General features: G+C 46.3%; 1 protein-coding gene across 3 annotated transcripts in view; it reads left to right on the top strand.

Annotated features, from left to right (window-relative positions):
• Window positions 1-1,789: 1,789 nt before the first annotated feature.
• Window positions 1,790-13,542, top strand: part of RUNX1 (RUNX family transcription factor 1) — a 263,065-nt gene continuing 251,312 nt past the window's right edge. For 2 of the 3 annotated variants that reach the window (XM_047796053.1, XM_047796038.1), the window contains exons 1-2: window positions 1,791-1,997; window positions 2,121-2,237. In XM_047796053.1, the coding sequence (XP_047652009.1) occupies window positions 2,180-2,237 (58 nt within the window). In that variant the 5' untranslated portion in view covers window positions 1,791-1,997; window positions 2,121-2,179. Of the gene's footprint in view, window positions 1,998-2,120; window positions 2,238-13,542 lie in introns of all 3 variants that reach the window. The other variant, XM_047796044.1, reaches the window with a different exon arrangement.

The following is a 13,542-nucleotide window of genomic DNA, read 5'->3' as shown; positions in this document are numbered from 1 at the left end:
ACGTCACAAAGTGTCTTTGCTGATTATCGCAGACCAGCTTGGAATCCAGGCGTGGCATTTAAAACCCCTCATCTCATAGTTTCTCTTGACCGTGTGCATTGAAACTAGATACGGGGCACCGTGGAAGATGTCTGTGGAACAAAGCAAAAGAAAGTCATTAATGGGGAAAGGAGATGATTATCTGAGAACTTCTAAATGAACTGTACTTGATTTGTTAGCAGGTAAAACCAATAAGCAGGAAAAATAAATATGTGTGCCCAGAGTGGCTGGCCCACGTGCAAAAATATCCTGTTTTTAGCACTTCCAAGCAGGTGTGCCTTCTTCCTTAAGGTAGAAGATGAACTTTATAAAATTCTTTCATTAGCCTCACAAGAAGGGACTTGCTCTGGAGAAGCATCTCCTCTGGTTCCTTTATCTATTGTGAAGTCTTCTAAGTGCACTCAGAGTGCAGTTACAATAGTGAGGGGCTGAGGTTTTCCTACAGGTGTGAATTGCCTATTTAGTCGCATTGAACTTGAGAAAGCCGACACAGGGAACTTTCACAGATGAAACAAAAAGTAAACGGTTGCCAGGTCACCACTCCTTTGACCCAAAATACAGAATCTGTCTGTTTTTTTTGTTGTTGTTGTTCTCCTTTAGCTTCCTAATTTAAATGTGTGTGTATGTGTGTGGAAGAGGATACTGTTATTTTATCTCTTAATTGAAAAGATGTCTATTTAGGAGTAAGAAAAACCACATGATTTGGGATTTATTTATTTATTTATCTTTTGTCTTTTTGAGGGCTGAACCCACAGTGTATGGAGGTTCCCAGGTCAAATCAAAGCCACAGCTGCTGGCCTATGCCCCAGCCACAGCAACCCCGTATCTGAGCCGTGTCTGCAAACTACACCACAGCTCACGGCAATGCCAGATCCTTAACCCAGTGAGCAAGGGCAGGGATTGAACCCACATCCTCATGGATACTAGTTGGGCTCCTTACTGCTGAGCCATGATGGGAACTCCCCTAATCTGGATTTTATCAAAGTGGTTTTGGAGTTCCCTTGTGGTGTGGTAGGTTAAGGATCCAGTATTGTCACTGCTGTGGCTCGGCTCACTGCTGTGGCTCAGGTTCGATCCATAGACTGGGGAATTTACACATGCCACAGGTGCAGCCTATATATATATATATATATATATATATATATATATATATATGTAATCTTTTTATCACAAAATTAAAATGTTCTCCTTTGTGCAGGCTTTAAAAAATCAGTAAGTGGCTAGACCGTTTCAGGGGCTCGGACTCTTGTCAAAACATTTTCTTTCATATTGTTTTCTTTTTCTAGTTTCGCTTATGCTGTGATCGTCTCTACCAAGCGCTGAATTCTCCCGAGCTGAGGCCCAGCCTCTTAAATGATGGGATCCTCACATCCCGTCTGAGCAGCAGCCCGATGCCAGGGTTGAATTACCATTGAATAAGCAGCAATGAAATCTTTATCAAAATAATCAGGGGTTCCCAAAACCACCAAGAACAACAACGGGACTCAAGTTGTACTAAATCAGCAAAGACCATTGATATAATAAGAGACTGAGTCACATTTTTTTTCTACAGTCTCTCGCTTGCAAAGCCTACTCGGCTCTTTTCTTGCACAGCCTGGGGGAGGGCAGGTGGAGGGAAGGAAAGGCATTGCTCAGAAAGTTAAAAAAAAAAAATTTGACATCACTGAAGTCACATGATTGGCAAGAACCAATTAAGATGGGCTGTGGAAAGGGGAACAGTTAAATTTGTAATTTGGGTTGTGTGAAAACTTCTTTGGGCCTCATAAACAACCACAGAACCACAAGTTGGGTAGCCTGGCAGTGTCAGAAGTCTGAGCCCAGCATAGTGGTCAGCAGGCAGGACCAATCACACTGGCTGCAAACCACAGGGTTTCATAGAACATCATCAAGCCACGGCCAAGACGCCGCTCTTTTTTTTTTTTAAATCTTTAACAATTTGAATATTTGTCTTCGCGAAGGTACATTTTTTTTCATAGGGCTCGGGGAGCCCCAGAGGTGTTGAGGGGGGGAAAGAAAGATGTAGGGAGCCATGGTTGGGGATGAGGTTAAAACGGTGACCTCTCTTGGTTTTCACTCTGAAGGTAGAAGAAATCATTGAATCCCCCGCCTTCAGAAGAGGGTGCCTTTTCAGGAGGAAGCGATGGCTTCAGACAGCATATTTGAGTCATTTCCTTCATACTCACAGTGCTTCATGAGAGGTGAGTACACTCTGGGCTTTTAAATCTACTTTTGCTCAGCTTTGCAGATACTGAAGTGGCAGCCTGTTGGAACTCGGGGCAGAGAGCCCCTGTCTGTTTTGTGGGAGGAATTCAAACTCGGGCATATGATTACAAGGCTATTGGATTACTTATTCATCAGATGGCTGCTTTTCAGAAATGTTTTAAGAAATACCGAGTTAAGCTGTTGACGTGTTCCGTCGGTGCGTGAGCGCTTTGTCAAGTTCAAGTGAATTAGGCTGCTCCCGATGAAAAGCCTAGAGATTATAAAGCCTGCAGGAAGCTCTCTGTGTTTTCTTTGGTTGCCCCTGGCCTGAGAAGACGGTGGCTGAGTTGTCCTGAGTTCGGCGTGCTGTGTGGCCCACACCCCAGCCTGGCCAGAGCTTTAGCGGGGCACATGCACAGCCGGCCAAGGGGGGGCTGGTGCCAGGTTGGTGCGGAGGCGGAGGTAGGCTTCCAGCCCGGGCAGGGACAGCAGGGACAAAGTTGCAAGTCAGTTGTCTCCAAAAGGCAGAGAGTACAGTAGCCAGGCAGGATGGTCTACGTTGAAAGCCCCAAGACGGGGCTGTGCTGGGTTATTCCTTGCAACCTCAGTGCAAAGAAGCAGCCGGTATCTTTCAAGAGAGAAAGCAGATGAAGCATACAGAGATCTCTCTCGCCAAGTGCAATGAAGGATTTTCCAAAGTCAAGTGTTTGTGGCTGCCGAAGTCACTAGATTGCATGCTTCCTAAAAGAAGTACCTGTCTGCATTTCTGCAACTGGTCTCTTGAAATGTGCAAAGCTATAGTTGAGCTCTGAGTGTGTGAGTACGTGTGGGTGCATGTGTGTTTTGTGCATCTTTGGTGGAGAAACAGGGCCGTGCTTAACCAAATGAAAATAATAACATAGAAATGTCCCCAAAGCATTGCAGTGTGTCAAGGCAAGCACTTTGACCGGTGCCTGCAGAGTGTGGCTTGATGGTTTGGCAGAGTTGAGACAGAGTGGGATGGATGGGATGGGGGGATAATTAATTTTCTGGCTACAAACTCACGAGCACACCCCAAATAGTATCTGTGACTCATTATTTATTCATACAGCCAAGTGAGCAGAAGAATGCAGAAGGCAGAGGGCTGCCAGCCACTTTGTCACAACAAACGCTATTGTGGATGCCACAGAGCCTCTATGTTTCCGGGTTTCTTGAAATTTAAACACTTGGCAAAGATGTGTGTGTCTGTGTGTGTGTGTGTGTGTGTGTGTGTGTGTGTGTGTGTGTGTGTTGGGGAGTGGTGTTCAGGAGAAGGGGAAGAAAGCAAGTCATTAACCGATTCAAAGCTTCAAATTAAAGGGTTTTCAAGTGCTTCTTTACTGGCAGCTGAGGACATTTTAGTGAAGTTGAATCATGCGATGCTTATGAGTCACACATCCTCAGGGCGCTGGGCTCCCCAGGCAGAAACGCCAGCCACTGGTGAGAAGCTGTGAACGGCTCTCTCTCTTGCTGCATTTCCTCTGGGCCGCTAACAAGCAAAGGAAGCAATATTTGTAGAATTACAGAAAAAAAAAAAAAAAAGATCTTCCTGCTTGACTCTTCTTTCAATACCCACTCCAACTCAGGAAGGCAGATTCAGGAAATTTTTGAAACGTTCCACAGGGTGGTAGATTGGAATTCCACGTGGGTGCTGGCCTGCCTTCTGTGCTTCCAGAATGGACAGAGATAGCAAGGGGACCTAGTGACCCGCGTAGACGCCGGGAGAGAAGCAGCCCAGCAGCTAACCCAGCCCCTGCAGCCACTGCGTAACCTGGACTGTCACTCATGCCCCCCCACCCCAGGTTAGGAAATGGGGACAGTTAGCTTTCAAGGGGGGCCATGTGGAGGGGACTTTAAGACCACCACCCCCCAACCAATACTCAAAAGGCTCATAGGAAATGGGCCTTTCATGCCTTCCTGTCAGTAAAAAGAGCTCAGGGCCTTTCCTAATCTCCAACTCAAGAATGAGATTTCATTGCAGAGAATAAAAGTGAAAACCTTGGCCATTTCATAGCTAACTTGACCAAGGTGATTCATCAGTCTGAGAGCTTATACTATCCGGGCTAACTGTCCACACCACTCCTCCGAGCTGGAAGGTGCCAAAATGTCCTGGCTTAGGGGTCCCATGTGGGCATCGCCTTAGAGCATGATGCCAAATGGTCTCCTCAAAGTTGGGACCTTTGTTTGCCCAGCCTGGCCGTCAGCAGGACTCAGAACTGTGGTCCTTTCTCACTGCCTGTCACTTATAGTGTGTGTCCCCTCCCCAACTGTAGCTCTGAGCGAGCAGGGGAGGAAAAAAAAAAAAAAAAACACATCTTGTTGTGTTTTCTTCCTGGGATGGTACTTTATCAGTGCATGCAATTCTCACAGGAGGAAACCCATAACTCATTTTTCGCAAGATACCCCTGTGGAAGTGGAGGGGGAAAGGAGGTGTGGGACCAAGCAAGCCATTGTTCCCTTCTGTGTGGCAGGCAAGCGAGAGTCTGAGAGCCTAGCATGCAAAACAAATGCGGTCTACCACAGAGAAGGCCGTTCTTTTTCTATCCCACTGCACTGGGTTCTCACTGAATGCGCTTAGGCAAGAAGATAAGGCGTGGTTGTAATTCCCTGCAATGAGCCCACGTGGCTCACAGCATGGAGTCCTTCCAGAACCTGAACTTGGGTCCCCTGGCCCGGGTTTGACGTGGGGGCCCTCAGGGCTGCGGTACACAGGGGGAGGAAGGACTCGGGCAAGTATGCATTTTTGCAAAATGCCTCCCTCAGGTAGCCTTGCCCTTAGAAGTGGCTTAGTGGGCTATGCAAAGCCTGAATTCTAATATGCCTCCGAGTTCCTAGAACCACAGGTAAAAAATCTCGGTGAGGCTGACTCGCCGCTGTGTTCTCGAGGCTTCTCTCTGAAGGAATGGCAGCAGCAGAGGCTGACTGTGTGGGGCCTGCATCTCTGTGAACCGCTGTTTGCCACTATTTTTGGAGAAATATTTACAAAGACACTTCTGATGCGGCAGGAGATTTGAGATCACAGAGAGCTGTCGACGTAACGCAGTATCAGACACCGTGTGAAATCTGTTATTATTTGGCTGGGGTTGCCCTCGCCAAGGACCACGGACTGAGTGGCTTAAACCACAGGAGTGTAGCGTCTCATGATTCTGGGGGCCAGAGATCACGTGGCGAGACCTGGCGTGGCTTTATTTTTTGTGAAGGCTTTGAGGTATCAGGAGGTTGGTGTCTTCTGAGGCCTCTCTCTCTCTCTTGCTTGTGGACAGCTGTCCTTACCCTGTATCTTCACATGGGCTTCCCTTTGTCCAAGCACCCCCTCTGCCCTTCTTCTAAGGACACCAGGCATATTGCAGTCAGGCCTGCCCTAATGACCTCATGTAATCTTAATTATCTCTGTAGAGACCCAATCTCCAAACGCAGTCACATTTTGCAGGACTAGGAGTTAGGAATAGAGGAATCTGAGGGGGACCCTCATATTAACATAAGAATTTGAGGAGGACCCAGGTCAGTCCAGAAGAGTGTATCCTGGCAACCCTGACTCCCTCTGACCTAAGAGAAACCCATACTTTTCCTAAGTGCCCTCCTGGATGTGGAAAGATCAAACCCCAGTTCCCTCGTGTCAGGTGGCACTTTACATTCTGAAACTGCCCACACATTTTGAAACTGAAGGGGGGCGGGAAAATGTGTTCAAATCTATCTAGACTCACAATCCTCGCCTTTGCCATTTAGCCTCTTTGCATGCTAAGAAACCTTTGAAAATGACAAGGCAAGTTTGAAATGTTTCAGCTTTAAAAGAGCAAAGAGCAGTGCCCCAAAGATGCCACTTCCTGGGCTCTGCTTCCTCCAAGGGACTGTCCCTGTGATCCCAAACCTCCCAAGGCCTCCAGTGGCGGCAGTGGGGCAGGGGGAGGACAGGTCATGGGAGGCCCCACACCTGTTCATACTCTAAGGGCAGGCACAGTGAGCCTCTGGGAGTAGAAGCAACTTCAGAAGTGGCGGCTGAGCCAGGATCTAACCCGCCAGAAGCCTGGGAGAGCTTTGGGCAAGCAAGTTTGAAGCCAGGAGATTTCTCTCTTCTCTTGAAGTACTCTGGAAATACCTGCCCCTTCACTGAGGAAGCAAGTGACATTGGGGCCGAGGGAGGCCATTGCACAGAGAAGGGCTTGGGGGAGGGTGTCAGTCTTGAGGACAGAGTCCAAGAATTTGTAAGAACAGCTAGGACCAGAAAAGAGAAGGGGCGGGGGCTACACGGGGAGCACACACAGACTCAGTACAGTGATGCTCTTTTTTCTCTCAGTCCGTTTTTCTGGCTTTAGCCAAATAATACAAAGCAGCTTCTCTCTTGAGCCTCAGTTTCCTCATCTATGAAACAAGGATGGTAATAGGACCTACAGTTAAAGTAGCTGCGTAGACTAAATGAAATAACGCACGCAGTACAGCCATAAAAAATGGGCAGTTAATGTCAGCCGTGGCTATTGATGTTCAATTTTCTTTTCAAAAATTCTTTTAGGAGTTCCCATCGTGGCGTAGAGGAACTGAATCCAACTAGGAACCAGGAGGTTGCAGGTTAAATCTCTGGCCTTGCTCAGTGGGTTAAGGATCCGTCATTGCCGTGAGCTGTGGTGTAGGTCACAGACATGGCTCAGATCCTGCGTTGCTGTGGCTCTGGCGTAGGCCGGAGGCTACAGCTCCGATTCGACTCCTAGCCTGGGAACCTCCACATGCCGCGGGTGTGACACTAAAAAGACAAAAAGACAAAAAAAAAATTTTTTTTTAATTGATTTACAATGTTTTGTTACTTCCTGCTGTACAGCAAAGTGATCCAGTTTTACATACATACACATTGTTTTTCTCACAGTATCTTCCATCATGTTCCATCACAAGTAATTGGATATAGTTCCCTCATGCAGGACCTCATTGCTTATCCACGCCAAATGCAATAGTTTGCATCCACTAACCTCAAACTCCCTGTCCCTCCCCCTCGGCAACTACAAGTCTGTTGTCTTTGTCCATGAGTTTGTTTCTGTTCTGTAGATAAGTCCATTTGTGCCGTATTTTAGATTTCACATATGAGTGATATATATATATTTTTGTCTTTCTTTTTCTGACTTATTTCACCTAAGTCATGAGAATCTCTAGTTCTATCCATGTTGCTGCAAATGGCACTATTTTGTTCTTTTTTAGTGCCGAGTCGTATTCCATTGCATATAGGTACCACATGTTCATTTTTCTAAGCTGATGCTTCATCAGGCTGTCTATCCTCAGAAAGGAGAGGTGGCAACACGCTGGGGGACCCTGGAAGAGACTCGCTAGAGACAGAGACCCAGGCATTGAGGAGGAGGGTGGTATGGAGGGTGAGAACCAAGAGGAGAGGGAAGGGGCAACCAGGTGGGGGTCGAGCCTGGGCAAAGTCAGGGTGGCAGGGCCCCAGTGGGATGTGGGAGGTGATGAGCCCCCCTCTTCAACCTCATGTCACCCTTGCTCTACTTGCAAGGACCCATGAAGAGGACAGACAAGAGAGGGCCCTTTATGTAACCCCACAAGCTTAGCTTGCAACATCGAGGCCAAAACGGAGGCCTGCGGTAGCAGGAATCCTGACAGGTTTCTCCTCCCTGAGAGCCTGGTGTTGCTTGACTCTCCTAAAGCCCCTTCTTAATGGAAATGCCCTCCACCTGGTGGCCCTCCGCAGGCTCCTCGGCTCTGGGCCTTTCTGACCAAGCATTTGTCACAGCAGTGAAGACACCTCGGTTGCTGGTCGGTCGTATTGGGGGTGGGAGTAGAGGCTGCACAGGAAGCTCAAGCAAATTTTTCAGTTTCTCAGGTGACTTCCTAGTGACCTAGATGAGTCATTAGGTGTCTCTGCGTCTCCTTTGGGTTCTGCAAAAGGGGCCGGTAATATTCTAGAGCGCTTACCGCCAAAGGACAGAGTTCCTGCCTGACATCTTTGAACGCATCAGAGAGAGGGACCCTGAAACAAGTCACAAATGGTCTCGGTTTGACAACATGAAGCGACTAGGTTTTAAAATTATTTCCCTTCTGGTTAAAATTGGTAACATAGCTGTTTTTTGTTTTGAAAATGAATTATTTTCTGGTAGGAAATAGGGGTCCTACCATTTCACACATGGCAAGCATTTTCCCATATTCTCTCAAAAGAAAACTTTTTTTTCCAACGCCCATTCTTCAGAGAACTCTCCAGAAGCTGCTCTGGTACCTGAACCTATCTTAATATCGGCAACACACTTTTTCTGAAATGCTTGTTCCTGAAGTTCCCCTGTCCCTTCTCCTTGGGGCTGCCAATCCCCTGCTTCAGCCTATTTTCTGAGTAAAACAAACCTCAAGCAATGTGTCTTTCTCGACCCTTCCCCACTCCCACGCCTCCAAAATATGCTATCCTACCCAGGTAGAAAGGGGACATTTCCTATAAGACCTTTGCAGACTGTGAATAAAGTCAGAAGGTGCTTTCAGGGAACAACAGTTGGTTCCTGAACTATTTGGAGTTCCTGTCCTGGCTCAGTGGTAACGAACTGGCGTAGTATCCGTGAGGATGCAGGTTCAATCCCTGGCCTCGCTCAGTGGGTTAAGGATCCAGTATTGCCGTGAGCTGTGGTGTAGGTCGCAGGAGCAACTGGATCTGGCATTGCAGTGGCTGTGGTGTAGGCTGGCAGCTACAGGTCCAATTTGACCCCTAGCCTGGGAACCTCCAAATGCCATGGTTGAGGCTCTCAAAGACAAGATAAAAACATAAATAACTTTTGACACACTGGAAAAGTAAGCTGGACACCCCCCTGGATGGCACAGACTTCCCTCTTCATGCACAAACATCCTTTTAACTTCCTGAATCTTTCTCTTCCCCTCTGTTCTCCCAATAACACTGATGATGCCAGAGAAAGAAAGAAGGAACTCAGGTGGGAAAATAAACCCTGCATCCCAAAGGTGACTGAAATGATGCATATCCTTACAGTGATATTAAGAGCAGAAAGCTCTAGGGAGTTCCCGTAGTGGCTCAGTGGTAAAGAACCCCCAACAGGTATCCGTGGGGACACCAGAGTTCGCCACTGAGCAAGGCCTACGCTCCATCTCTGGCCTCGCTCAGGGGGTTAAGGATCCAGCGTTGCCTTGAGCTGTGCTGTAGGTTGAAGACATGGCTGAGATCCAGCATGGCTGTGGCTGTGGCGTAGGCCAGCAGCTGCAGTTCCAATTGACCCCTAGCCTGGGAACTTCCGTCTGCTGCTGGCCTGGCCCTAACAAGACAAAAAAAAAAAAAAAAGGAGAAAGCTCTGGCCAGGCTTTACCGGTGAGAGCTGTGTTTGGCTGTACAGTACGGGAGATCTAACTGCAGTGGCTCAAGCAGCCGGGCGTTGGGCCAGCGCTTGCGAGGGGTAGTTCTGGAGTAAGTGGGCCAGGACTCGTGCTACGGGGCTGGCAGGCTCCTGTGTTCGGGTTCCACCCTGAGGCGGCCCACCCTCAGGTCTGTCCAGGCAGGAAGCAGATGGGAGGGGCCTCCAACCCTTCTCCTTGTGGGGCTTCATCTTTTTGTTCAGGAAAGGAAGCCCCTTTCTGCAAACTCCCCCTTATGGGTCTCGTGTGCCAGAACCATTCCCACCTGGCTGGAAGGTGCACTGGACAGTGGACTTTTCCTTGTCAGCCTGCAGAGGGGAAGGTGGTTGGCAATGAATGGCCATCCGGGGAGCCCAGAGCCGCATCTGCCATGGCAGACTGTCCCCAGGCAGATACCCCGGTCTTTCCGGGGGATGCCTTGTCTCCTATGTTCCCTGTGTCACCAGTGCTTTGAAAATACGTGCAGGGAAACTCTGAGTTCTTCCTTTAGTCCTTCTTGGAAGTTGTAGGTGGATTCTGGGTGTTGTGGGTGTGATAATTTTTCTTTTTCTTTCTTCGCTTTATAATGAAGGCCCCTTCAAGTAAAGTTCTCGTAATTTTTTTAATTGAAGTATAGCTGATTTACAATGTTGGATGTTAGTTCCAGGTGTACAACAGATGTGTTTATACTCTTTTTCAGTTTCTTTTTCATTATAGGGTATTACATACAAGGGGTTGACTGTATGTCCCTGTCCTGTATGGCAGGACCTCGTTGTTGATCTGTTTTATATCCAGTAGTGTGAATCTGTTAACCCCAAGCTCCTACTTTACCCCTTCCCGTATGCTTTATTCTTTTTTCATTTTTAAAAGTTTTATTGGCGTCTAGTTGATTTACAAGGTGGTGATCATTGCTGCTGTACAGCAAAGAGAGTCAGTCATACATGTACACACATCCCTTCTTGTGCAGAATCTCTTCCCCCGTAGATGATCACAGCATACTGGGTAGAGTTCTCTGTACTATACAGCAAGTCCCCACTGGCCAGTCATTCCATGCGCCACCATGTGCATACGCCAGTCCCAAAGCCCTCCTCCCTCCCTCCCCCGACCTGTCCCCTTTGGTAACCGTAAGTTTGTTTGTTTTCAAAGTCTGCCTACCCTTTATGCTTGATTTTCTGAAAGCAAAACAGGGAGGAGATGGGATGGGGCAGGGCAGGGGGCTGGTTAAAGGGGAGTCGGGGTCACATCTATTTTCACGATCAAAACTCAGAAGCACACTTACCTCTCATAGTGTTAGAAAAACAGCCAGCTTTGTATGGATGGGAGTGTTGCTTGTATCAAAGCCACTGCACTTGGCCCTGGGGTTGATGGATCTCTTTGTAACTGGAAATAGTTTCCTTTTTGCTCTTCCTCACTCCTTTGAATTCTCAAAACCCCACAGCCCAACAGCCCTACATCTTTTTCAAAAGAGAATTCTTTTCTACAAAATTTCTTGAGGGAAATTTTCTTTCAAGTCACCCTCCTTAAATTTACCTAAAGATGTTTCTATCTTTGATGGAAATATGACCACCAGATAATACTCCTCTGTCTAGGAGAGAGAGCACTTATTCATACCTTATAGTCCCGCAAGTTACAGATTACTTTTGCTTTGTAATTACTGGCCCTGTCTGCTTCTTGAGTCTAGATACAAATCTACCTTCCTAGAAGCCAATGCCTTTAAAAAAAAAAAAAAAAAGTCTTTATTCAGTTTTTCCCTGAAACAAGAAATAATGTAAATCTTTTATTTTGCTTTGCTGCAAGATCAGTATTCATTGAGAATCATTGCTTTTGTGGACAATGCTGTCCTCCAAGCCTATGGGCCTACTCTGCCTGTTTTCAGATTGATTTCTTTTTAAACAGTAGCTTCCCCTAGACATTTTTAGGGACCCCCAAGGTAAAAGGTCACCCCCAAATAGAAATCTCAATTGGCTTGCTGGGCTCGTTCAGCGGCTCTGCTGATTTCAAGACTGATGCTTCTTTGTGTAAACGTGCAGTCTGTGCTAAATTGACTCAAAGTCAAGGATTCAACATGTTAAGTCTTGAAACCACGTTTGTTGGGAGAACTGTGTGACCCTGACATTATGCAAAGCTGCTGCTTACCTTCCTTACCAACTGTCTGGCTTTTGCTCCTGGTCTTTTGGACATCCTCTTTGAAGACTAGGGCTCCTAAAGTAAACCCTCTCTGATCTCTGACGGAGAATGGACTTATAAGAGCCATAAATCAAAAGTAGCCTGAGAGCACCACAAAGCAAGCCTCTGTCCCCTCTTCTCCTTGAGAACTATATTGCTCCTGATCAGCACTTAAGTTCTTCTGAAAATGTGTAGGAGTTCAGATTTTTTAAAAATTAGTAGTAGGAGTTCCCTTCGTGGCGCAATGGTTAACGAATCCGACTGGGAACCATGAGGTTGCGGGTTCGGTCCCTGGCCTTGCTCAGTGGGTTAAGGATCCAGTGTTGCCGTGAGCTGTGGTGTAGGTTGCAGACGTGGCTCGGATCCTGCGTTGCTGTGGCTCTAGCGTAGGCCGGCGGCTACGGCTCTGATTAGACCCCTAGCCTGGGAACCTCCATATGCCATGGGAGCAGCCCTAGAAATGGCAAAAAGACAAAAATAAATAAATAAATACATAAATAAATAAATAAATAAATAAATAAAATAAGATAAAATAAAATAAAATAAAATTAGTAGTAGATCCTAAAGAAAGATCTAGAAAATATTGCAGTAAAGTTGCCAGATAGGGATATGTTAAACAGAACAAACAAAAGTCAGAATCCTGGGATTAACAGATATGCACTACTGTATATAAAATAGATAAACAACAAGGACCTACTGTGTAGCACAGTGAACCATATTCAACATCTTGCAATAACCTATAAATGAAAAAAATCTGTAAAAGAATATATATGTGTGTATACAAGTGTGTGTGTGTTTGTATGTATGTGTGTACATTTGTATAACTGAATCACTTTTCTGTATGCCAGAAACTAACACAATATTGTACATCAACTATACATCAATGTTTTTAAAGAAAAAGTCAGAGCCCTGAGCACACTGCATGCTGTTCAGCAGTCACAGTCTATTGTGAGTGAGTTTTTTAAGGGAGGCTAAGCTAATTGTCAGAAAATCTCTCATTTTCCATGCAAAAAAATTTAACATGTATAGCCTTTGATGTTTATTTTTATTGTAGCCTCAAAATGTGCAAAAAAGAATGTAGACTAACTAAAACACATTAGAGTGCCATTTTTCCAGGAGCAGTTTCAACACCAACCACAGTTTGCTGCTTTATTACACAGCTTCTGTTTGCACTTTGAACTCCGTGCATCAGGCCCCTCATTCCACACCATCTGCAGACTGCATCTGTGCAGCCCCATCCACCTCGCTAACAGTCACAGCTGAACTTGACTTTAACCCACTTTGAAAGTATGCAATTTATAAAGTCTGAAACTGTATTTAGGTATAAAACCCATGCAAGGGTCTGGAGGAACTGCAAGCATTGCAGGGGTTGGGGGGGAGTAACCATGACCTTCAGGAATTTGCTCTCTTGTCTCTGCCCTTTGCACCCTGGCAGGACTGGGTGAAGACAAAATGATCTAGGCATTGCCCGGTTATGAACAGAAACCCATGCGGCTGTTTAATTATTATAGAATGCCCTGTGCATGATGATCAGAATGGCCGTGACTTCCAAAGTCCTAGAGAAGAGGAACAATTACTGAACAACCTTAAACAAATATTAGGACTGGGAAGAGGTGGGGTCATAGGAAGAAGTACAAATGCCAACAAAGGAAATTCTGTTCAACTGCCAATCATCCCACATCATTACTTCACATTTAAAAAAAAAAAAAAAAAGCCATGCCTCCTACATGCTTCCCTCTAGATTATGTTCTAAACAAAGAAATAATTGTATCCTAGAGGCGGATGATCTGTTTAAATAACAAA

This window comes from Phacochoerus africanus, chromosome 1, assembly GCF_016906955.1.
Source record: "Phacochoerus africanus isolate WHEZ1 chromosome 1, ROS_Pafr_v1, whole genome shotgun sequence".
Taxonomy (NCBI): domain Eukaryota; kingdom Metazoa; phylum Chordata; class Mammalia; order Artiodactyla; family Suidae; genus Phacochoerus; species Phacochoerus africanus.
Note: the sequence above shows the minus strand (reverse complement) of the source record. Positions and strands in the feature narration are given on the sequence as shown.